Source organism: Egretta garzetta, unplaced genomic scaffold (genome assembly GCF_000687185.1).
Source record: "Egretta garzetta isolate BGI_Z169 unplaced genomic scaffold, ASM68718v1 scaffold447, whole genome shotgun sequence".
NCBI lineage: Eukaryota > Metazoa > Chordata > Aves > Pelecaniformes > Ardeidae > Egretta > Egretta garzetta.
In genome coordinates this window covers 710,823-734,602 of record NW_009260397.1, presented here as the reverse complement: position 1 = coordinate 734,602, position 23,780 = coordinate 710,823, and the positions used below count along the sequence as shown (strand labels likewise).

Genomic DNA, 23,780 nt, shown 5'->3' with positions numbered 1-23,780 from the left:
AGTCAAACGTGCCCCAGCACAGCCGGCGTGCGGGGACACCTCCGGTTGGGGCGTGACCGGCCCGGGTGGTGGATTGAGTTAGGCGGGGTGCGAGACCCCCACGTCTTCTGCAGCCCACCGGAGAGCAGGGCCGTCCTCCCCGCGCACCACGTCCCTGGCGTGCTGCCGGCACGCTTTACCACTGGTCGCCCCCAAAACGCTCTGCCCAGTCCTTGGGCTGAAGGCATCTGAGGGGGACCCACCAACGTTACCTCCACCATCTTCTCCCCATCCCTCTCTCAGTGCATCCTCCCTCCTCGGTGGTGCCCAGACCCTGGCTTTCCGGCTTTGCCATGGTTCCCTGAGGCATACTAGGCTTCCCTTCCCTCCAGGGTCCCTCCTGCCCTGGCTTCCCTTCCCTCCAGGGTCTCTCCTGCCCTGGCTTCCCTTCCCTCCAGGGTCTCTCCTGCCCTGGCTTCCCTTCCCTCCAGGGTCCCTCCTGCCCTGGCTTCCCTTCCCTCCAGGGTCCCTCCTGCCCTGCCTCGGCTGCCTTGGGCCTCCATCCCCTCTCCGTGCCTCCTAGCTCAGTGGGGTGCCCCGCAGCCAGGCACCCCGACCGCAGGCGGTTTGGAGACAGAGATCGCCTTCCATGAGGTTTTGTTGGTTTTATTAGTTGATTATTTTTTTAAGGAACAAAATGGACCACTGTGATAATCTCCTCTGACCTCGAGATAACTTCCTATGTGCTCTAAGAGACAGTGTCGTGTCTCTTTATGGCCTCGTTCCCAGATAATGGGGTCAAAGCCCTGCCTGTCTTGGGGGGCCGGCGGGAGGAAAGATGGTGCTGCAGCTGCTGAAGAGGAAGGAAGCCCCGGAAAGGACTCAGCAGGCCTCACGGGCAGGGGCTGGGCAAGCACTTGGCACATGGTGCAGCATGAGCTGTTTGAATTTTAGAGGGAGGTTGGTGCGTGGTGACCTCAGACGAGCAGCGCGGGCCTTTGCGTGGTCTGACTCACGTTTGGGAGGGCTGGCAGTGGCAATCGGTGTGTCCAGCTGCATTAGGCAAGGGCGTGACAAAATAAGTGCACTAATTCCCCAGGCGTGCTGGAAACCTTTGCAAATAGCGTGAGTTTAGCTCGGCCTCATGACTTTGTTTAATTTGTGCTTTTGATTTTGGTTTTTTGTTTTCCTTTGGGCCTGGCAATGTGAAATGAAGCAGCACTTGAAAGCAAAAAACATTTAAAATGGAGAAATAAATTTAAGATGACTGTCTTGAAGAGCCTAACTGGACTGTTGTACAGCCTTATTCCAACTTTCCTGTCTTTCTTTCATGCTCTGCCTTTTCCAAAAGCTCAGTCACAACATGGTCATTTTTATTCTCTTTGTTCTTCCTACATTGGCAACTAGTGCCAACTGAGGTGTTTGGACTGGAACATATGGGCTGTGTCTCTGTAGATGTTTAGCAGAGATCAGATAATCTAAAATGAAGGCTCATCCACTTGTCATTCTTAACGTTTTAGACAAAATCATCCAGGAAAGTCTCATAACATCACTAACACAAAAGGATCTTAAAGTAGGCCCTGAATACATGTACAGGTATCACTTTACCAGCCGCTGAAATACAGCCATCTCCTGGGTGGAAAACAGCAGCTGTTTAGTCCTGTGCAGCAATGCTAGCAAAACAGTAGGCCCAGAGATGAATAATACCATCTGAAAATTCACTTCTGTGCAAAAATATTTCGTCCACTGCTAGGGAAGCTTACTTAGTAGCTACACCTTTGATCCGTTCCTACTGGTTTAAGTGCTTGTATTTGCCAATGAGAGACTGTTTTAAATGTGTGATAGGCTAGACTTTTTAATGTATTGATTATGAAGGTTATTATGTTTTCTATCATTTGAACAGGTTTAGGTTGTTTTCTGTTTGGCCATGGCCAAAATATAGATTAAAAGATAGTACTTGGACTTGTAATAACATGCTCAATAATGTTCAAAAATAATTACAAAAGCCACAAGTTAGCAGCAGAATTAGTAACACATAGTGTATAAAAATTCCTACTGCTGCATTTTATTGAATTATAATTTTTGTTATAATAAAAATCAAATGTAGTAGGTCACATACATAGTGATTTTGTCTCCATTTCATATGGATAATACTAAAATCTCAAAAGAGTTGAAACATGGAACAAATAGTATTTAATTATAAAACAGGTTTTGTGCAGTACTGCATGGGGCTTGACTGATGCTGGAGAACCAGCACACCCACCTTCCCATCCAGAGAGGATTCTAAGCATGGAGACGTTTTCAGTTTGGAAGGAACTGCCACAATTAGCTGTTCTGAATTTGTATTCATGCAGACTGTGTGCATCCTTCAAGTAATTCCCCCCTCAGTTTCAATAACTGTGGTTGAGCTAGGTCAGATCAAGGTAAAAGATCATAGAATCATAGAATCATAGAATGTTTAGGGTTGGAAGGGACCACTAGTGGTCATCCCGCATTCTACTTACATATGAGAAAAAGTTGACTTGTTCAAGATCAGTAATGTTAGCTGACAAGACAGGGCTTCAACTTCCTAGACTACAGACAGTCATCTCAGGTGTATGATATCCCTACAACTGCATTCGGTTTAGGAAGAATGGATAAATGTATGGTACCACTTTACCTTCTTATTACATATAAATACATTTATGCTTTTTGTCTTACCTGTTGGCAGCTTCCACCCTCAGAGCATGGCCAAATAGTGGTAGCACAACTGAGGAGGTGGGGAGCTTTTACAGTGCATCAGCTGCAGATGAAATGAAAACTCATTTGGCAGAATATTCCCTTGAGAAGCTCCCGTCCCTCTTTCCCTGTGCCCAGCTGCTCCTTCTTCCTTTCACCAGAAGCTTCTGACCCCATCAGTTGGGCTGAATGCCAATTAAATTGTACATGTGGCTGGTCTCTAAGTAAGAAGTAAATTTCTGTCAAGGGTATAGAATGAGAATCCTTATTTGTTTCAAATCAAGTACTGTGTATGCTTCCAATGCAAAATTAACGACCCTAATTTAAACCATGAGGAAATGGGAAAGGATATGTTGGATTTGGAGGTAGACAGCTGGAGAAGAAATACAGTAGTGAAAGCAGTTATGAAACAAAAACTGAAGCAATCACAATCACTTCTCCAAATGTGGAAGCCTGAAGTACTTCAGGATACAAGTCCACTAATTACAAATCTCGCAAATATGCCTATACAGCTTTACCTCTGTACTGGCAGGAAATACGAAAATAGATCATCAAGAACCCTAGTTATTAGTCTTCTGGACTTCCTAATGTATCAGCAGTTTAAGTGTTGGTATTTTGATCACTCACCTCTGGAAGAGTTGTTTGGCCATTCTCTTACAGACCAGAAATAACGCAAAGCTTTCTTAGTTCATTGTCCATCTGTCCACAGTGTCTTGTGCTATACCGTCTCTGAGGACTGGCTGTAAAAAATGAGTGCTTTTTACTGTAAGATACAAGACTGACATATTTAGGAGATTAGAGAATTTATAAATAAAAAAATATGGAATCAGCCTAAAATCCCTAGGAGTACATGTTTTTCTTGAGATAACACAAAGTTTAAGTGGGCTCTTGAAGGCTGTTTCTGAAGCATCATTCTTGATAAGAAAACCGATCAATGATAATTATAGCTCTGTGTATCAATCTGTCATCTCTCCTGCAATTTCTTTATATAGGTAACTGTAGAAAACAAGGAGAAAAAAGTGCTTTGTATCTGCTGAGTTAGATAAAATTGCCAGTTTTAAAGCAAAGCAATATTATTATTGTTTAGCCTATGTGTTACATTGAAAAGGTACATGCTGGACTGAAACAAGCTACAGCTAAATGATTAGGATGGTTTGAACTAAGCTAAACTCCGTGGTCTTTTACCTAACCAAAATACATGCAAGTAAGATAGTGTATACCATGACTTTCAACAGTCACATTACGCTCAGATTAAAAGAAATTTTGGGGGCGAAAGCAACAGAAGCTTTGTTTTTATCAAGTCAAAGTACCTAATACCTGCCCTTAGGTTTAGTTCATGTAACTTAGCGGTTTTATGCCAGTGACTAGAAAAAATAGAAAAAACAATGCGGCACTTCTCTCTAAGGCAGATGATCTGCTTTAAGGAAAAGTAATTTCCTTGTAACTGCGTTCTAAGCCTTACATTGATTTGCTCTGCACAGTATCCAACTGCGACATTTAATAAATAATGCAATCACAGAATTGCATATACTGATAAATGGAAAAACAGATTACCTGACTATGTAAGAACAAGAAAGACACAGAGTCATAGGGTAGAAACTGGAAAAAAAAAAAAACCCACGAGTTTTTTCAAGATGTTTCTTTAGCTTAATAATTACTTGTGAATGTCTTGTATTCTCCTGTGTAATCTAAGAATTAGCCTATCAGCTTGGTTATTTGTAATAGTAAGTAATACCCTCTAGTGGTATTTATAGGAAAAGAAGCCAGATGAAGAATGATCACCTTTTTTTTTTATCGTGAAGGAGACTAAATAACATTTTCACTTGTATGACATAGGGTATCACTTGTCTGTCGAGAAGTGCTAGTTAAAATGGAAAATGCACTGCATGTGTCTGGGTTTAGTTAGAACAGCTGGGTCTAGAACATGACCTGGACCACTAGAAATCTTGAATCCCTTGTTGTCTGCAGACAAAACAAATTGCCACTGCAACACTTGCAGTCTGGAAGGAGTGGTTCTAGTCATATCCAGGTCAGAGATCTGTCCTTACAGCTGAGGGCTACATTAATTCCTGCACATCAGGCAAAACAGGAATACTTGTCAGTCTCCGATATTGCGGTGTAATAAAGTCTGTATTTCCAGACTCCATGTGCAGTTCAAAGTTCATTATCAAAAAACAATTTTCTGAAGAAGCTCATAATCAGTTTCCTGCAGTTACCAGGTCTTTTATTTGCCAACTAACAAAGGGTCAGAGATTGAGGTGAAAACTGACAGTGCTGGAGAAAAAAAAATCCAACAAACGCCCCTCTTACCTAGAAAAAGCTGTTGAGCTTATAGTAGAATTGTGCAAATACTCTTGAATCTTTTCCAGAAGCCCAGTCTACTAATGTAGAGTCATCTAGGTCCATTTTGAAATCATCTTTGCTTCCATAAATAAAATACCCCTAAGTAATGGTAATATACAGGAACTACTTCTATTTCTCTAAAGTATCACGTCAATGTGCTGTATTTGTCATGATGTGATGATACTTGACTAGTACCCTTATCATTCTGGTTGTCACTTTGGTTTTGCCATTCTCCTGCAACCCCATTATTGCTACAAGATTTAAAAGCTTTTGGTAGTTTGCCATGATCTGCTGGTGGCACTGATTACTTCTCACCCCTCCAAGAGGAAGAATCCCATACTATTCAGGTATCACACTGGTTCAGACTTTAAATCAGCTTCTAAACTAACATTAAGCAAGATAGTAGACAGAAGCCAATTATTTTAAGGCCTCATGAAGGAAGGATTACTATGTCTTATCTTTCTGAGCTGTAGTAATACTGTATTATGCTCCTGGCATTAGTTCAGCTACTGCAGGGTCTTGGACCAGTGTAATCTTCAATACCTCTAGTTATCTCCTTATTACTTTTTTTCTTATGCTGTGGCAAACTAATCTCTGGTCTCTTTATCCTCTTCTAAGGCATATAACAAAAGAATGGAAAAAGTTGCCCACTCCCAAGCTGGTGTAACTTCACTGATACTAATGTAGTACTATAGGATCTAATTAAGCTCACTAACTTTCAGGCTCCACGTCACGGTTAATAAAACTGAGACAGTAGTTAAAAAGAAAAAAAGTTCTGACAAGGATTTATTAATTTATGCTTGTGAACAAATGTGTCTGACAGTTGAGAGATGAGATTGCCATACTCTGTACAGAGAGTTTTTTCTAGAAATCATCTTTCCACTGCGTTGACAGAACTTGCGGTATAGAAGTTCAGGAGTGGGTGTCAGTTCACAGACTCTAACCCAGTTACAAAGATGGCTGCATGCCCAGATGAGATGAAGGTTCAGACTTTCTTGCTACTGTTCCTGTTTCTGTATGTTCCATCTTGCTGAAAAACCAATCAAGCTGTCTGACACCTGGCTCAGGAGGGAGACACTAGGTGTTACCTTCCTGTGTTAAGCTGGCTAGGAAGTTTTATTACAAAAAGGAAAAAAAAAAAATCTCAAAAAGCTATTTCAAGCTAAAAGCTGGAAGGAAAGAAGCTAGTCAAGCTGAGCCTTCTGTGCCTTTTTTTTCTGTCCATGCTCAAGGTTGAGAAAAGTCTCCTTCAAAGGAAAAGAACCTCTATACTTCAACTGGGAGAAAATGGCAGTTCTGTGGTTACTTTAAAAATGCTGCTTTCTGGCAGGCGGGCAGATACTCACTGCAAGTGGCATTTTGTGCAGAACACGTGCAGATGGGCAGATATTGACCGTGAATGGCATTTTGTGCAGAACACTTATTTTTCAAACCTTTAAATACTTATTTATGTATATAAGAAAGACATACAAAATCTCTAAGTATTTCCTCCAAGCCTTAATTTCCTCATCCACTGGCAAAAAATAAATATTAAAGTTTTCTAATCTTCACTTGAATTGTCAAATTCCTCCCAGTCTGATACGCTCATAACTTCTGAGGGAAAGTCAAGGTGATACTTCACACGGTCTGCATGCCATTCTGAGAACCATTTCTCTGTTTCCATTAAAATAGCCCTTGGCAAAGTGAGGACACAGGCAGCCATCCCAGAAATATCATCCTCCAGCTGGGGTCCTTCCTCCCAACAGTCTCTCTCTGCATCGTAAATGTGGACATAGTCCATGCGGATTCCTCTGTTGTGGGATCTGCCTCCCAGGACATAGATCCTGTTGTCTAAGACCGCAATGCCTGGCTCTCCATGTCCTGCAGGAAGCGGACATACATTTGTCCACTGATTAGTGCTTGGCCTATAGCAGACAACCTGGAAAAAAAAGGAAGAGATTAGCCAAAATTGAACATGTATCTTAGTGACAGAGCCTGGCCATATGGCAAACTATTTAGGAAGCCATGTGATATCATCAGTCTTTTGACAGGGTGTTAATAATGGAGAAAGCATATCACTATGTAGTAGAAGTACAGTACTCAGCAGAAAACTGCGTAGTTGCCATACAGTTTTGAATCACAACTTCTGACCCTGCTGCTGGAGTAACAGCTGTATGTCATTCAAAAATGTATACAGAAGTGAAAGAGATGGGGACACATGCTAATAGAAGCTCAGACATAATGCATCTGTTTGCATTAGGAAAAAATGCGCTGGAACATACAAATATGACAGATCTACTGAACTGTCTCTGCACCATATGTTGTGAAGTTTTAGATTCATTGGGTACCTACTTGACTAACTGCTTTTGTCTGTAAGCACCTTTTTATCATTCAGATACACTTTTCAGCTAGATTTAATTCTGCACATCTTCACTGGCTTTATAAGAGCAGTTACTTTTTGTGTCTTCTTTTCATGTCTCTAGCAGTTCTAGAAGCTGGAATAAAACTCAAGAGAATTCTCTCCAGCCATCACTTATCATCAGCTACTGTACATTTAATTGCATTATACAATTGCCATCCAATAGATCCTTAACAACTCTGTCCCGCAAATACACATTGGCAATTCAAAAGTCCTCGACTTAGAAAAAAATGCATGTGAGAAGACGTAAATTTAATTGATGTGCTACTTATTTGGTATGTGCATGCCAATGAATGTTACCCACCAAAGATGTTTTAAAATTGATAAGAATTCCAAATGCTAGAGCTTTAGTGCTTTGTGGGTTAGACAATGCATTCAAGACAGACAGCAGTAAATAAATTATTGCAAGTTCTGCAATTGAGTGGGGAGAGCTGGTGCAGTAGCTGTTGCTGGGCAGTTTTATTTGCATACTTAGTAAGAGAAAGACATTACATCAGAGTGCCAGATCCATGAGAAACAGACTCTTTCAAGAAAGACACAGGTATGACATGCTCTCACCTGGTGAACATCCCTTCTGTAGCCAGAATCATTGTTACTTCCTCCAATTACATAGAGCTTTCCTAGCAGAGCAGCCATCCCATGCCAAGCACGTCTCACTGGGCCATCTGCTAAAACGTCCCAGCGGTCAGTCTTTGGGTCATAACACTGTAGCTCCTTCAAATAGTCTTCTCCTCTCCTCCCACAAGTAATATACATCTTTCCATCCAGTGCTGCTCCGGCATGTGCATATACCTGTATCACCACATGGGAAAGCAAGAGGTTGGGGTCTGGATTTAGGTATTCCTCCCAGTTTCAAAGTATGGAATAGGCAGTAAAGGAGTGACATTCTTCATGAGTTATGCAGATATCAACATCTGGAAGGATTTTCTTATAGACAATTCCTTTCTAGGTGACTATGCTATAAATGTGAATTTCTGAATGAAATACACTATGATTTCTAAAACTTCCAGAACTGCAATGGGTTCTCATTCTTTATTGTTCCTTGATTAGAAGATATACTACTGCTTTTCTCCCTAGTCTACTTGGAAGCCTTTCTGTTGGAGGTTTTTCTTACACAAGCAGTGTTATCAGGAATGCAAGATACCCTCCTTAGTAGCACTCTATTGGACCTTAAGGCTTTTTATGTTCTCAGCATTGACACACATACATTATTCGTGACCTCATGCAAGGTGTTTATCCTCTTCTGCCTCTGCATCCCTTTTGTAAAATGGCAGTAATATTTACATTTTTAAGGTGTCCTGAGATTCTCAATTGAGAGGCATTATGAAATCACAAATATTATTTCATGCTGGTCACTTGACCCACAGCTTTTAAAAGGTGTAGTAGAAATCAGCACAGTTTCTTGAAAGATTACTCAGGATTTTAGTTTTCTTCACTAAAACCAAGATTTATCAAGCAGTTGTTTGTATTTATCTTCCTCCTTTGCAACACTTCTAACTTGAAAATGGAAATTCTTGCCTTTTTTAGCAGTATTAGAACTTAGAACAAACTTTTTCACTCATAACCCCAATTCCCATGTCACTACAGCATTTCCTCGTTCCTGGGGTCACGACTGCTAGTTTGGCAATTGCTGTTCTAGAAGGATAAATGGTACTGATGACAAAAGATAACTATTCACTCACGTATTTCAAATGAGTAATGGTCTTACGTTAGCTGACTGCGATGTGATTCTGCATCACATAACTTCTTACCCAACCTCAGTTCTTTGTCCAGGAACTAAGTAGTCTATAGAAACTGATGTACTTTCTTACTGGGGCATTATCTCTTCTGATCAGGAGTAAAGCATGTTGTCCGGACTATAAGTGAGAACATTGTACTACTGTGGCTCACAGTTTACCTGCCTAGGAGGAATGGCAACTTCCTGTTCCCAGAGGCTACGTGTTAAATTTTAAATGGTTTTAAGCATTAACACAATAAAGGTGCAGGGGGAAACAACAAGAAAACAGGAACATTAAGCATTTAACCTCAAAATGTAGTTTACATATATTATTATTCTCCTTTCTTGCTATTCATTTATCCCATATACAGAGGCTACTGTTTCCCACCTAAGTATCAGCAAATTTAAAGCTACACATCAGAAAAGCAACTAAAAAGATTAAATCGGGATTTGGGGAACTGTAGTAGTGTGTGTGGCTAATGCACTCCTTACCTCCTTCTTCAGAGGTGTCACATATTCCCAAGTGTTGCTTTTAGGGTCATACCTCTCCACTTCCCTCAGGTCTTCATGGTAATCTCGGCCTGCGACAGCATATATGTAGTTGTCCACAACACAAACACTGAGGTCAGCGTGCTCTTGCTGTAGGGACTGGATCTGGAACCATTTGTTGTGTCGTGGGTCATACCTTGTAAAAGAATGGGATCAAAGAGAGTTATTCATGCAGCCACAGATTCATTGCTGGAATACCAGACAGCACCACAGATGTGGGTTACTGTACTGTCTTTGGCTGAAATTGAGCTCAGCTGTAAGTGGAGTGAAATTAGGCCTTGTCAGCATTTTATTATTAGCAAAGTTGCTTTATTCTATTTTTAGAAGATGTATTTTAGCTGACATAATCATACTATAAAAGCCTAGATTTTCCATTATCTTATATACTGCTGTCAGGTTATATATCAAAATCTCTGCTTGCATAAAGCCATTCTACAAGGTAAACCAGTCTAAAAATAGCACAAAGACTGAATCTGGATCTTCAAGAGTCCAAGAAGGGCATAAATATGTGGTGGGTTCTTTGATTCTTTTCCCCAAATATCTGCTGCTCAAAGTGAACCTCATGATTCACTTTCAGATCAAGAGTATCTATCTGGTCTGGAAATTTTAGTTACAGAGAAAACTGGTTGTGAAGTGAAGCTATGCTTGCCGTAAAGTAAGGGCAACTCAGCTGAAACTAGTAAAAACGACTGCAATATAAAGACAGAAGGGTTTATTTCTGTTTCTGCAATGTAATAGGCATGAACGTCTAAACTTGATCCTTCCTCCTGCTCTTTTCCCTGGCACAGAATAATATAAGAGGATCCTGGAATGCTGCTATTGTGCACACAAGTTCTTGAAAATCAACCAGCAATAGCATTTTATTTAAAAACCCTTTCTGGTAGGTAAATCCCTTTGTATTGGGACCAAAACTACACACAGAGGACTTCTAGAAAATCCTAGCTCAAGAGAGTCTAGATAATCTAGGGTTCTAGGTTCATTACTGCTTCCCACATCTTTAATACTTCCCCCTCCAACAAGGCAGAAAGTAACATATGTAATACTCTTGAATGAGTAGCTGTTTCTACCCTATCAGGCTTGGCTTTGTCCCATAAGCACTGCTGGAAGCTTCCTGTTACTATGAGGCTCATTTCTTTATTTCTTGTGTTTTCTTTCAGTGAGGCCCCTGCTCAGTTCCTAATCTTTTGGCTAGCAAGTGTGCAGACTGCGCTACTGGCTTACTGACTCAGAGATGGGCAACAAGGTGGTAAAAAAAATAATAGCAGGATTATCCTTATCTTACCTCCAACACCTTGACTCTGCTCGAAAACCACTTACATTGTTGTCTCCGCCAATTAAATATACAAAATTATTGAGAACAGCAATCCCTTGGTTGGACATTCTGGGGGCTAGTGCAGCTGTAAAGTGCCTCCATTCTCCCAACAAGGGGTTCAGATACTTGGCTTGATCACTGAGAACAATGGAGGGAGTAGAATGCATCCCTCCAAATCCCACTACACACTGGAACTCTGATCTCAGCTGTGTTTGGGAGCTCTGAAGCATTGGCTGAAGACATTCATTCTTGTGGTACATTAATGCGTCTGCAACAGTATCTTTTAAAGGACATGGACTTAATTTGTCATGAAGCCTTTGCAGGATCTGGGGTTCCATCAGAGGAAAACGAACTGTCTCAAGTAACTTAAGGGGCTCCATCAGAGAGACCTGATCTGTCTCCAGTTGCTCTGGAGAATAATGATAAAAAAGTGCTCCATCATAAACTTCAAACTCATAGTTAACCTCCAAACGGTTGCTGCTGAGAAGGGAGTAGACCTTCTGCAAGGGTAGCTGTCGATACACTTGTGTCCTTGAGAAAGCTGCAAAGTTCTTCAAAATGTAGGAGTCCAGCTGATCACTCAAATGCCTCAAGTCATAATGGTCAGCTAGTCTGTATACGTCGAGGATGTTCTCTTCATCTACCCAGGACATGAGAAAATCACAACAGAACTTAATGACTTCTGGAATCTGCAAGAGAGAGATATTTTTCATTTCAGATACCACTTGCCTCACACTAAAGAGAGGTGACAGAAGCCTGGGATGACTGTAAGAAAGTTGTCCACAAGACGACTGCTCTCCTCACAGTCTGATCACCATGTTCACTTGCACCCAATTCACCTTTCTCCAGGGAAACTCAACATGGGTACACAGATGAATATAATAGATCTTCTAGCCACAGTATACTGCAAGCCCATGAGTTTGGCTTCAGGTGCAGCAGCAGCAATGTGTCTTCCAAGACACATGGGACACTGGACAGCCAGGCTACCTGGTTTGTTAGCGTGGCACCAAGTTGCAGGCTGCCTGGGAGGCAGTCATGAAAATGGAAGGCATGGAGGACATGGTTAAACCCAGGTTTGCAGTCACTCTGTAATTGTTCTTTCAGAGCACTATAGATGTACTGTATCAAAGACTGTATCTGTAACAAATATATCTGCATCACTCAAGAGCACAGGAAGCCATTTGAAAGGAAAATTAATATTTAGTGTTGCCTTCTGAATACAATTTGAAGTTGTGTCTGGCAGGAGGGACTACTGAAGAATCAACTGCTGTCCAAGAGCCTGCTAACAAAGTGGTGCTAAGTGTGTAGAAACCAACCAAAGCAAGCACTCAGAAAGTTTAAGATTTAGTACCAAAGCCTTCTGCAGCGGTTACCTGCAGGGGAAATTAGAGGAAAAAACCCTTGTCTTAAAGGCACATGAACTCTGCACTTAATGCAGAAACCATAGTGATAGGATTTCCTGTAGTGAAGGGGTCAAGGGAGGTCATGTGCCTGTGGACTCAATCTGAGAAAGATCTTGAGCAGCACAAAAATTTCTGAGCAGCAAGCCCTGTCCTTTACCATAGGCCAGAGATATTCTATTTCAGGGAAGCTTTCATAAGCAGATCAGTGGAAGTGAGTGCTATATAAAATAGTCCTCTAGATGAAATGGTGAATGTTTATAAGGAATAAAACCGTTGGCACAAATGCGATTTGCAAGTACTCATACATTATGTCTACCCTTCCATAGCTAGTTCCAGTGGATACAGCATCCCAAAGAAATTCTTCTCATGAGACCCACGCTCTTATTCACCCCCTAACGCTCCATCTAACCAGATATCCACGTTTTCTGTTTCTTTCATGGTTGCTTTTGTTTCTTGCTTCTTTTTTGTCACATCTCCCAGTACCTCACCTGAAGCTGACAGGCTGCAGCTAAGGTTTCCTGTACACTGTTCACACTGAGTTCCAGCTCAGAAGTGTAAATGAAGTTCAAGATTTTACACATTGCATTGTAGGAGATGCCATGAATATGAACTTCTTCTTGTTCCATCTCTCTCAGTCCTCCTGCAAACATTCCTCTGTAAAAAAGACAACGGCACATGCTATGGCAGATTTGCATTGAAGCTATTTTCAGTTTGCTTATCTTATGTTGTCCTGGGAACATAAAAAATATTCGGAAAGATAAAAACCTAGCCAGACACTTTTATGGGATTACCTCCTCTCTAAGCCAATGACACAAAGAGTACAGGCCTTTAGGACCTAAGAAACTAATACTCTTCATTCTGCAGGAAAACAGTAGAGGCCATCTGAAAGGTACGATTCAAAGCTGAAGGACTTAAATACAGACCCAGTGCATATGGATAGTCGGTGGGCAGAAGCAGATACTCTGGGTGTGGGGGAAGAGGGAAAACAGAGGAACTTGGGACTGTAGGAATTTTTGCTACACTAGAGCAGTTCTTCCACCAGTTAGAAGTTTGTCTGGATTGCGTTGGGATTTGTTTGTTTGCTCTATGAAAATAAAGTCAGTTTAAGAAACTGCTAGTCAAATTGACCAGGGGACCGCCTGATTTAATGGAGAGTGAGTCACACTATAGGCACATAACAGAGGAGTGACCCACTTCCAGTGACTTTTTATGTATTATGAAATGGTCACCACAATGGGCAAAGTCTTACAATGCTAAGGATATGTTAAAAGCCGCCCAGAAGACACCTGTTCAGATAGTCTCTCCTCTTTATATACCTCCAAGTACCACAGGCAGTGAATTTAGTGGAGGTAAGCTCAGTGTGCAGGAACAAGAGCTTTATTTCTGTAGAGAAATAACAGTGAGATGAATAAAGCCATATTTAGTAACTATTTTGAAACACATTCAGTTCCATCTTACGGGTCTAATCTTACATCCAGAAGCAGTGTGCCAAGACAGAAGATTTGGATGTTGCAGGTTTGAGTAACATTCAGACACATGCTTGTTACTGCTGTACTGAAGTGTACCTGAAATAGTCACAGGACGCAGCTAGGAGTATGCGATGAGCCTCAATAGGTTTCTCTTCCACTACCAGAACTACATCGAAGAGGATGTTGCTGTCTCGGAGAGATACCAAGCCACTGAGCAAGGCCTGAGAGTGCTCTGCACTGCGGTATGTGTTGCTGGTGCGCTGCTGAAGGGAGGGCTCGAGTTGAGCTTTGTGTGGCTGAGTCAGCTCCTGATCCTCCGCCATCCCAGGCAGAAATGCACAGCCACCAGCTGTAGCAGAATGAAATCTGTGAGACAACAGAATCAGCAAAGGTTTGTGCCTTTTGCTTTACAAATGGTCCTCTGACCCCCGCCTGTCACAGAAAATAAATCAAACCCGACTCTTCAGTCAATGGAGAGACAGTTCGACCATGAAGAAATTATTCTGAGTGATGATACTGGAAATAGACAGGTGTATATCAGCACATCAAACTGGCAGAACATAGTTTTTCAAACAAGTATTCTGACTCTTGGGTTTTCAGTCCAAGAGTCAGAGTATTGTAGCATGTGGGGATTTTTTTTTTTTCTTAGCAGGAGTTTCACTTCCCAACCCATTACCAGAACCCCTTGTTTCCTTTGCATTTCTGCATAATTTATAACAAAGAACCAAACTGACATATTTTTTGCCAAATTCCAAGTTGCCTAATATCCTCAGATAACTTTGCTGCAATATAAACTGCACCTTCGCTCTATCTTGATATTTTACCCCAGAATCTGAAAGCTCTCCTCTCTCCCTGTCTTTGCTTTTTAATTTTCCTTAGCTGAGCACACTTCCATCTATCATTCTGTAAAATGCTATATGAAACTGTAGGCTTCAAAGTGAGTTTCTTTATTGCAACGACTTCAAGGTAGCATGCGCAACTGCTTTTCATTTCACCACGATTCCCTGCAGAGAGAGGGCATTTCCTCCGGCGTAGGCACTGCAGAGGGCTATCCTGTACCTTGTTCTAGGACTGCCATTGGAAGGTCCCCTATGGCACACGGGGAAACACCTGTAACAAGCTAGCTGGAAGTGATTGTTTCATGTCTATGGTTAAGCTCTCAAAATCTCATGAGTCCTCTTCTACCATCCTGTAATTTACCCTTTCCATTGTATTTGAAGAATGTCAGAAGTTGTAGTGGTTAAAGCTCTTAGGCTCTATCCAGTTGTCAGAACACATTAAAAAAAACCAAAAACATATTAGCAAAAGGAAGTAACTTAGCTGATAGGACTGCTTAAGACCCAGCTATCATAGCCTCTCCTCCAGTGGCCTGGGAAATAGTTTAGTGGCACAAAGGATAGTCACAAGGGGTTATCAGCAGTCAGGGAAGCAAAAGCAGAACAAACCCAGCAAATCCAAACAAACAATGAAGAAATGGAACCATTTAATTGTGCCAGCTATAGACAGAGAATGCAGCATTGGATATCTCTCAAAGTACTGCAGGGTATTCTGTGTATGGACAGTGAAGAAGCAGCTATCTGGATGATGCCAAGAAATATGAAAATATTTCTTGTTCTGCCTGAGGGAAGTTACCTTACACTGTCCAAACCAAAAGGAAGCTAGGTGGCATTGCATGGTGAAGGCGATGGCAAAAAAAACCTGAAAAAGCATATTAATTGTTGTCTGCTCTTTTCCAGCAAAACCAAGACAGCCAGCTCAGAAGAGGAGCTCTGATGAGACAGCCTTCTAGGGAGCACATTCAGGTCGATCATACAGGGAAACTATCCATCATCAGCTGAAGAGATGAGTAATGGATTATTTTTCATGACAGGTAGATGCTTTTACTAGAAATGACTGCTTCTGAAGCAGACAAAACATTACTGTATTGATTTGCTCCTGGGGAATACTAAAAGTGATGGATTGAGGCAAGGGAGATAATATAGTAAGAAAGGCACGGGAAGGAGGAGTGTTACTAGATGTTGATCAGAAATTTCCCATTTCACTAGAAGTGAGTAAATGCAGCAAAACCAAAGTAGGGTGAGATATGGTCCAAATGAGGAACAGATTCAGATAAACCACATTAACTATGTTAATGTGGTTTAATGTGGTTAACACTCCAGAGTTAATGTGGTTAGTGCTCCAAAAAAGGTTGCATCTTTTCAGCTACTTAGAGAGCTATGAGAGTAAAATCATTGCATCAAAAAGCAGAAGTAAATGTAACAAATGAACTATTTTCAACTTTGAACTGAATTCAAAGACCTTTTCTGGGTAGGACAAACAGCATGACCTTTGATGCAAGCTTATAGCATGTCATGTAGTGTAGCCATTGGTGGAAGAGAGGCTAGGGAGAAGTGGGATATATTAAACTACACAGGCCACTGAAACTGTGCAACAAGTTTTAGCAAAGAAATGTATTGTAGAAGTGGCTGAGAGAGAGATACATGCAGTGGGAGACCTGTATAATCATGCCAAGCCTTTATTTAAATCAAACGTTAATTAATATAACTGTAGACAGTTACTATTCAGAATACATTCTATATCCAAATAATCTTAAAATGGAACAGAAAGGGGATGAAGCTTTCAGCAAGTAAAGCCCTAGAAGGGATCCTGTCTTACAAATATGGTAACTGGAACCAGGAAGATCAAACAGTATAATGAAAGAGAGTAAATAAAAAAAAAAGAAAAGAAATAATTCAGGGATTCTGAAGCCTGTATGAACATTAGTATCTGCAGAGCTGTCAGTGACAAATGGGGCTGTCTTGGAGATCTGCAGGGAGTTTATCGCACTGCTAGTTCTACGAGACATGGACTTGAATTACCCCACAACTGTCAGCAATAGCTGAACAAACCAGCCCTTCTAGCAGACCGGTGGAAAGCTCAGTGTGGTCAAACGTAGGTGCTGGGAGTGCAGCTGAACCATCCTCCAGAGCTGATTTTTGGCTAGTCAACAGCTGAGCCAACAGGTATTTTGCTACACTCTGTTTTCTGAATTTTGGCAGTCCCTACTTGTTCTCAACTTCTGCCCCTGAATTGTATTTTGGCTGTCACTGCTGAGCTGGACTGTCTTCAGGCTGGTCACTCATGCATGCACACCAACACAAGAGCTGCCTTGTGAGTTTAGAGCACAGAGCCACTATGGTACGGAAATTCACCACTCTATAGTTACCTGTGAGTATTTTGCCATCCAGAGTTACTTGCTGCTAACCAGTTTTGGGTGTATAGGTTGAATACAGAAGCTTCTGTGGAAAAATGGTGGAATACCACTGAGCAGGTACAATGCATGTGGTCTAAAACTTGCCAGCACTTATAAGCTCTTTCTGTATATGGATACATGAAGTTTCTTAATTACACTGAATCTATATCTTGTCATGTGTATCTCCCTCATCTCCTAAAGGCTCATAAATAAGCATGAATGCCTATTGTCATAGTTTTAACCAGTAGTAACACACTACTCCAGAAAAATTCTCACTCCTACAATTTTTATGAATGGTTGCCTACTTATAAAATTAGAAGTGAGTATTTAAGGTATTAATTCAAGATATCTGACTGACATAGGTGGTTAAGTCCTCTTCTTTGAACCAAAAGCCAAGGAAAGCCTCTTAACTTGTGCCTAGGTAGTCTTAGGAGCTGGTAGACAACACCTTTAGGACAAGAAATGCTTGTGAGGGGTAGCCAGCAAGATTCACTTAGCTGATTAGTGAGAGCCCTCACCTTTGTAATAGCTGTACAAAGAGCAGCTGGAGTTGAGTGGTTAGGAAGTTACAAAGAGTGGTTGTTGGAGCAGGGTTAGTGGGGTTGTGTTGTGTGCTTCTTTGAAAGGAAAGGTGGGTGATTTTGCAATCAAGTTTCCTGGATCAAATGCAGTATACTTGGTGAGCTGATAGTTCAGTGTATTTCTCTGAATATTGTTCTAAATGCTGACTACAAATTTGCTGGGGAGGGATATTGGTGTTGGCACATAACCTTGCTTCTCAGGCTGTGTGGCCTAATTATGACCTTTCTGCTGTGTGCTTTGCGCCTTTGTTACTGTCTAAAAATCTGGCACCCCAAAGAGTGGAAGTATGCTATTTCATGTATGGTGTACCAGCTGGGTGTATGGGAATGACTGTCAATGTATCTAGGAATTGTTATGCCTTTTAAGTGTCCATCAGTCTTAAAAATAGCAAGTAACTTTACTGAATAACCTCTGTATATTTTTAGCTGAAAATAATCTAACCTCATCTCCTCAAACTTGTACTTTACTTAACCTTTATTGTTCTTTAAAAAAAGAAAGCTAAATGTAGTACAAGCAGTACAGCTCTGAATGGAGGGACAGAACAGGTTTGTACAGCTCCTCACATGCTGCAAAAAACCTTCTATTTACTGTTTTTCCTTCCTGAACAGTCATGAACTTTTCTGGCTTTTAGGGCTTGAGACACTATTTTCACAGGCTGGCATATGTGTCCCTGAAAATGAAGGCGCTGTAGGTAGGCCCTTGCTAGCTAATGTAAATGCACAGGCCCTTGAACCATGAAGTTAAGTTCCCTCTACCCTGAGGCTCTCTACCAGGAGGGGGCTTGAAGGATGTTCCTGAGGCCTCTGTTCTCTTCTGTTATTGAGAAACTTGCTCTATGACTGAGCCAAGTTCCTAGAAACCTGAGTAATAATTTTTTGTTGTTGTTTCTTCTTGTGCAAGTTTCTCAGTGCCACTCTGCTGTTAATAGTGGGATTCAGTGGCTGAGTATTGCAGGACTGACCCTAAAATGGAAGAGATGAGGAACTCTTTCTGTTCACTGTGCTTCTTTAACAGTAGCAAAGGTAAAAAGTACAGTCTTAAGTGCTGGATGCTGTCTACAGGAACAAGGGAAGGCAAGTCCTTGTTCTAACCACTTTGAAACTGCAGAAAAAATCAAGACGAGATTTTTCTTAGCTGGCTGCATAAGGTATTTGAGATTGCAGCTATGTTGGTTTGCATTTGTCTTTTAGGGGACATGGATTAATGTAGTAATTAATTTGGGGTATGACAATTGAGCACCCAGTACATAAAGAGGAAGGAGGCATGTAAGGTCAGTAACGTATGCACATTTCTATAGCAATGCTAATGTAGGAAGACACGCACTGTTTGGTCACTTCAAATCAAGGAGTTAAAAATCCAACATAAAAAAAATTCCCCATAAATGGCAAAACCCTCAGAGATGCACAGAATGACATCACTGCTCTTTCCAATAGAATGAAATTTTTCCATTTAGGAACCAGGAGAAAGCAGCCATGCCTTGCAAGGGTAGACATGGAGGGAGTGTGAAGGAAATCTACTATTTCCTTCTATTTCCTGTACTATATTCAAAGTTCACTGTATTGCTGGTGGTCTCTTGTAATAAGCTATGGACACAGTGGAAGCTACAGTGTCTCAGTAGCTTGCTGATAGCTCTGTGTGATTGTCTTGTATTCAACTTCCATTACTACAATATGCTTCTGCAGATTGCTTGTATGAAAAAGTACAAGTCTTAGTGAGGCTTCTGATTATTCAACGGGAATAATTGCTCATCTGTACATGAAGAGAGTTGTGGTTCAGTTTTTTTAACAAAATCCCCTCTCTGATCAATGACAGAATACTTGCTTTCACAGCAAAGATATATGGTTTATGACTGAGGAGGTTGGCACTGGGACAAGAGGAACTGAGGGAATGGATTGTCTTGATCATTCAGATGGCAAAATAGTGAGACTGGTGTGCTGGCTTGCTTTTGTGCCCACTGCAAATCCTCATCGTTTTAAGAACACAGGGTGCAGGAATGGAATAGCTCAACTAGAACAGGGAAAGGAAAAGTTAAAGGCATGGTAAAATAGATGTGGTAGAAAAGAATGCAGTGCCTGTCCTACCTGATTTTTTAAGTGCACAGCAATTGTTACACCAAGGTGTGTGCTGCTCCAGTAAAGAACATTCTGGGGAGTAGAAATTCATACGGCTTACAGCACACACTTCCTGAGATTGAGAAGAGAGTCCTGCTTCCCTAAGAATGTATCTGTGTTGTACCTGGGAGCACTTCCAAGCAGCTGGGTCAGGACATACGTCCTGGATGCATCCTTCTGCTATTACTGGTATTGCATGGTATGATATACACCTAGACAAGTGTTCACCCCTTCCATGATTAGCATCCGTGTCATACCGTGATGCTTACTAGTCTGTGGGTGGGTTTGGGGGTTTTTTCTTGTACAGTTGTGCTGACAGCCTTGATTCTCTACTGTACAGAAACTGCTGGATACGGGAAGGATTATCCAAGTTAGTTTCTATGGAAACTCAGACATTTTTGTATTGAAAAGCTCATGGCTGTCAGTTACATCTCTGTGAAGAGGTGTCTTATGCAGCTAGTAATATTTTCTTGTGCATCAGCCATGCCAAAAATAAACTAGAGCTTGCTGGTGTCGGGTATCCAAATCTGTTTAGCTTACTGCCATATGGACAGGTGGTTCAAGCTTGGGGGTCCCATGCTTTCTTAGAATTGTGGAATAAGTTATGCTGGAAAGAAATTTGGCAGGTCTCTAGTCCAATCTCCTGCTTGAAACACGGAAAACTTCAAAATAGGGTCAGGATGCTGAGAGCCTTGTCTAGTCAAGTGCAGAACATCCATCCTTGTCAATAATCATAAAATTGAGTGCTTAACCATAAAATCTGTTTTCTTCTGTATCCTGCCTGAATTTGTTTTCCTGCAATCTGTGACACTTGCCTCTCATCCTTGGTACTGTGCACCACAAAGAAGAGTTCGGGTCTGTTTTCCTGTACCTGTTAGATAGCTTAAAAAAATGGCAACTGGTTCTCCCTTTAGCCTTTCTTCTCTCTATTGAACAAACCCAGCCTTCTTGCCTTGCGTGCTCTTGGATCTCCTTGTATGCGCTCCCACTCTGTTGTGGTAGTCCTCCACAGAACTTGTAGGGGTTTTTTTCAGCATGGAGCTCAAAGCTGGGCATAGTATTCAGATCTTCTGGGCTTAGAAGTGCTGAATAGATTAGGAAATAATAATTTCCCATGACCTGCTGGCTATGCTTTTGCTAACACAGACTGGTATGAAGCTGGCCCCTGTTGGAGGAATCATATTCAACTTGCTGTTCATCAGGACCCCCAGACTCTCTTCTTGCAAAGGTGACTTTGATCCAGGCTTGTGTCCAACCTGCTCTGATATATAGAGTTACTCTGACCCAGGGCCATGACTTCACTTCTGCTGTTGAAATGTATGCAGTTCCTCTTGGTCCATTCTTAAAGGTTGCTGATGTCCCTCAGTTGCAGCTCTGCCCTCTTTCTTGCAGGCCATCTTCTTCATAGCTTTTTTCTAATACAGAGCAACCAGTATGGCATGCTGATTGTGATCCAGATCAGACCCTTAAAGGCCTTAGTGCATTGAAAGAAGTTTAAAATCTGTGCCCTAAGGCTTCCCACACCTTCATCTCTACCTAGGGAGTAATATGAATTAGGCTCTAAGCCAGGTTTCAGCTGAAAGCCTGACAAGAAGACAAGATACAAGACTAGAGCAAAATGCTGGTTATGCTGACTCTCAGGGGTTGCAAATGCAAATAGGCAGAACCTGGCTATGTACCAGAATTTTAACAGGACAGAGGGCACACAAACAAATAGATCAACTAGTCAGAGAGTGTGCAGAATGGGGACGCAGTTGGGTGCCTGCCAAAATAGTTCAGAAAACAGATGTGATGCCACAAACAATGTAAATTGAAAAGCAAAACTATTGTTCATTCTAACTGGAGTGCAAATACTAGAATTCTCCAACTATATAATAATTTGTAATGGGCACTTGTAAGACTGTTTGCTACATAGAAGACAATTGAGTACACCATTATGTGTAGACAAGACTTAAGCCAGTTTTATGCTTTTTGAAGAAAGGGTAAGGGAAGAGGGGTGAAGGAAAAACAGAAGCTTTGCTCAACAATGCTTCTTTCAGAATTATCTTTCTATGCATTCACAACTGTGCAAAAAAAAAAATCTTTCTGAAATATCACTTCACTTGAGGAACCTTCTACAAATATGGGAAGCAACCCAAACAACTGCTTTTGACCAAGGTCCCCACAAAAAGAAAGAAACAAAGACATCTGGTAGTATAAAATATCTCAACATTAGTTTTGAACACTAAGTGATGAGATGCTTTTGCTAGGTCTATACAGAGCATCTTTCTTTGACACTAATGGAAATATGCAAGCACATCACTCTGGGCTGAATTTCTGACCCATTTTCAGTTTCTAGCATTAGTAGTATACTTGAAGTGTGGGAGGAAACCAAAAGGTGTGGTTTGGGGAACAGCTTTTGCAAACTATGCTGTCTATCAAAATTTGGCATTTGTTCCTTTCAGAAGCAAACACCTGTTGTTTTGGGGTTTTTTTCCCAAGCCTATTAAAAGTTATTGCTAAGAAATATCGAGAATAAAACATCTGTACATGGCAAAACTCCCATGAAATGTATCTATATTTAAATATATAAACATTTAAAACTATTTTTTCTCCATTAACAGTAGCATAACCTAAAGAGTATGAGCCTTATCCATGAGTAATTTGCAACCTACCTACATTCATAGAATTGTAAAGTTTTCTGTGGTGTATTTTTTGGAGGTGGCCTGTGGCCCAAATGCTGCCAAGAAATTGCAGTAAAGAAAATGAAAATTCAGTGCAGTGCTAAAATACTTGCTCTTATGGCTTCATCATCTTTCAAGAGTTTGATTATCCATTACTACTTTTTTTTTCCCTCATTCCTAATCTTGAAACAAGATCTGCTTTTTGTCTCAGTCTTCAGTAGTCATGTTCTGGTTTGGGTGGAGTGGCTGCTTGTGTTTGAAGGAAGACGTGTTAACCAACTACATTCAGGTGTACCTACTTACCCTAAAAACAAATGGCCTACCTTTAAGGCTCCAGCTTTTTCCAAAATCGGCAGGTAGTGTTTAGTTCTATGTCCAGATAGAACTAGTAAATCTGTGACAAATGTGTTCTTTTGACAGAATTGTTTATCTCAAGAACTCTTAGAAAGCCCCTCAAAAATCCTAAAGTCTTTTCCATAATAAGAACACCACCACCTTTTTTAATGAAGGCTCTACAGGATTAATCTAAGTAATAACTATGCCAAAAGTGACAGTTTATAAATTAGCCAATGGTACATATTCTATGAAACTTGACGGAGTCAGCTAGTTACCAAAACTTCAACCTGCTTTGTTGAACTGCTTAAACCACATAATGAATTTTTTAATAGTCTAAAATACAAGGAGGAAAAAAAATTAGACAGTAATTAATTCTGTGCCTAATACAACAATTAAGTGACCTGGAAGAGCACAAAGAGCTCTTTCAGCATGTACCAGCTGATTTATTTATCAAACATTAATTCATTTATATTATTCGCCACATTAATTTCATTTTTCATTCCTAAAGGCATTGGTGTGGGGTTCCCACCCCCCGTGACTTCTACGCTTCCCCATCAGGAACACAAAATGAGCAGTTTTCTCCACAGGGGGAAGCTACCTGGAGTTGCACATCACTAAAAGAGACAGCCTGACTCTAGACTAACCCTGTGATGAAGAGGTGAAAGCCGGTTCAACCTTGCTTCTGGCTGGACTTTCTCTTCCCCTATTGACGAAGCCTTTGCAGGTCCTGACACCCAATATCCTCCCACTTGCTCATCCCACCTCCCGTGCGGGCAGCCTAGGTGAGGCAGCTTTGGGCAGGGACGTGGGTCTTGGCCTCGACCTTGCCAAGGCATCCTCGGGGGCTTCATGCAGGCATCGGGGCCTTGGCTTCAGCAGCCGTGGCCTGGTTGGAGTGGCCTCGGTGGCTTCCTCTGGGCGGCAGGGCCTTGGCGAGGGGCTGCCTGGGCCTCGCTGGGACGCGGGCG

The 23,780-nt window shown here is 41.4% G+C and overlaps 1 protein-coding gene across 2 annotated transcripts; it reads right to left on the bottom strand.

Annotated features, from left to right (window-relative positions):
• Positions 1 to 4,940: 4,940 nt before the first annotated feature.
• On the bottom strand, positions 4,941 to 23,774 carry KLHL22 (kelch like family member 22). Of its 2 annotated transcripts, none has more exons than XM_035898563.1 (7): positions 17,094 to 17,183; positions 13,985 to 14,254; positions 12,908 to 13,073; positions 10,987 to 11,705; positions 9,648 to 9,840; positions 7,997 to 8,230; positions 4,941 to 6,958 (listed from the first exon to the last, which is right to left on the bottom strand). In XM_035898563.1, the coding sequence occupies exons 2-7, from the start codon at positions 14,209 to 14,211 to the stop codon at positions 6,581 to 6,583; spliced, it is 1,917 nt and encodes a 638-aa protein (XP_035754456.1). In that variant the 5' UTR covers positions 14,212 to 14,254; positions 17,094 to 17,183; the 3' UTR covers positions 4,941 to 6,580. The 2 variants fall into 2 exon arrangements, with proteins under 2 accessions (XP_035754456.1, XP_009641395.1); XM_009643100.2 differs by lacking the exon at positions 17,094 to 17,183 and adding an exon at positions 23,457 to 23,774 and having other exon boundaries at positions 5,008 to 6,958.
• Positions 23,775 to 23,780: the final 6 nt, after the last annotated feature.

Coding starts and splice junctions, on each gene's coding strand:
- KLHL22 (XM_009643100.2), bottom strand. CDS start 14,211: ATGGCGGAGGATCAGGAGCTGACTCAGCCACACAAAGCTCAACTCGAG. Junction 11,706..12,907: donor CTGCAGCCTGTCAGCTTCAG/GTGAGGTACTGG, acceptor TCTCTCTTGCAG/ATTCCAGAAGTCATTAAGTT. Junction 8,231..9,647: donor TGACACCTCTGAAGAAGGAG/GTAAGGAGTGCA, acceptor GTGGTGATACAG/GTATATGCACATGCCGGAGC.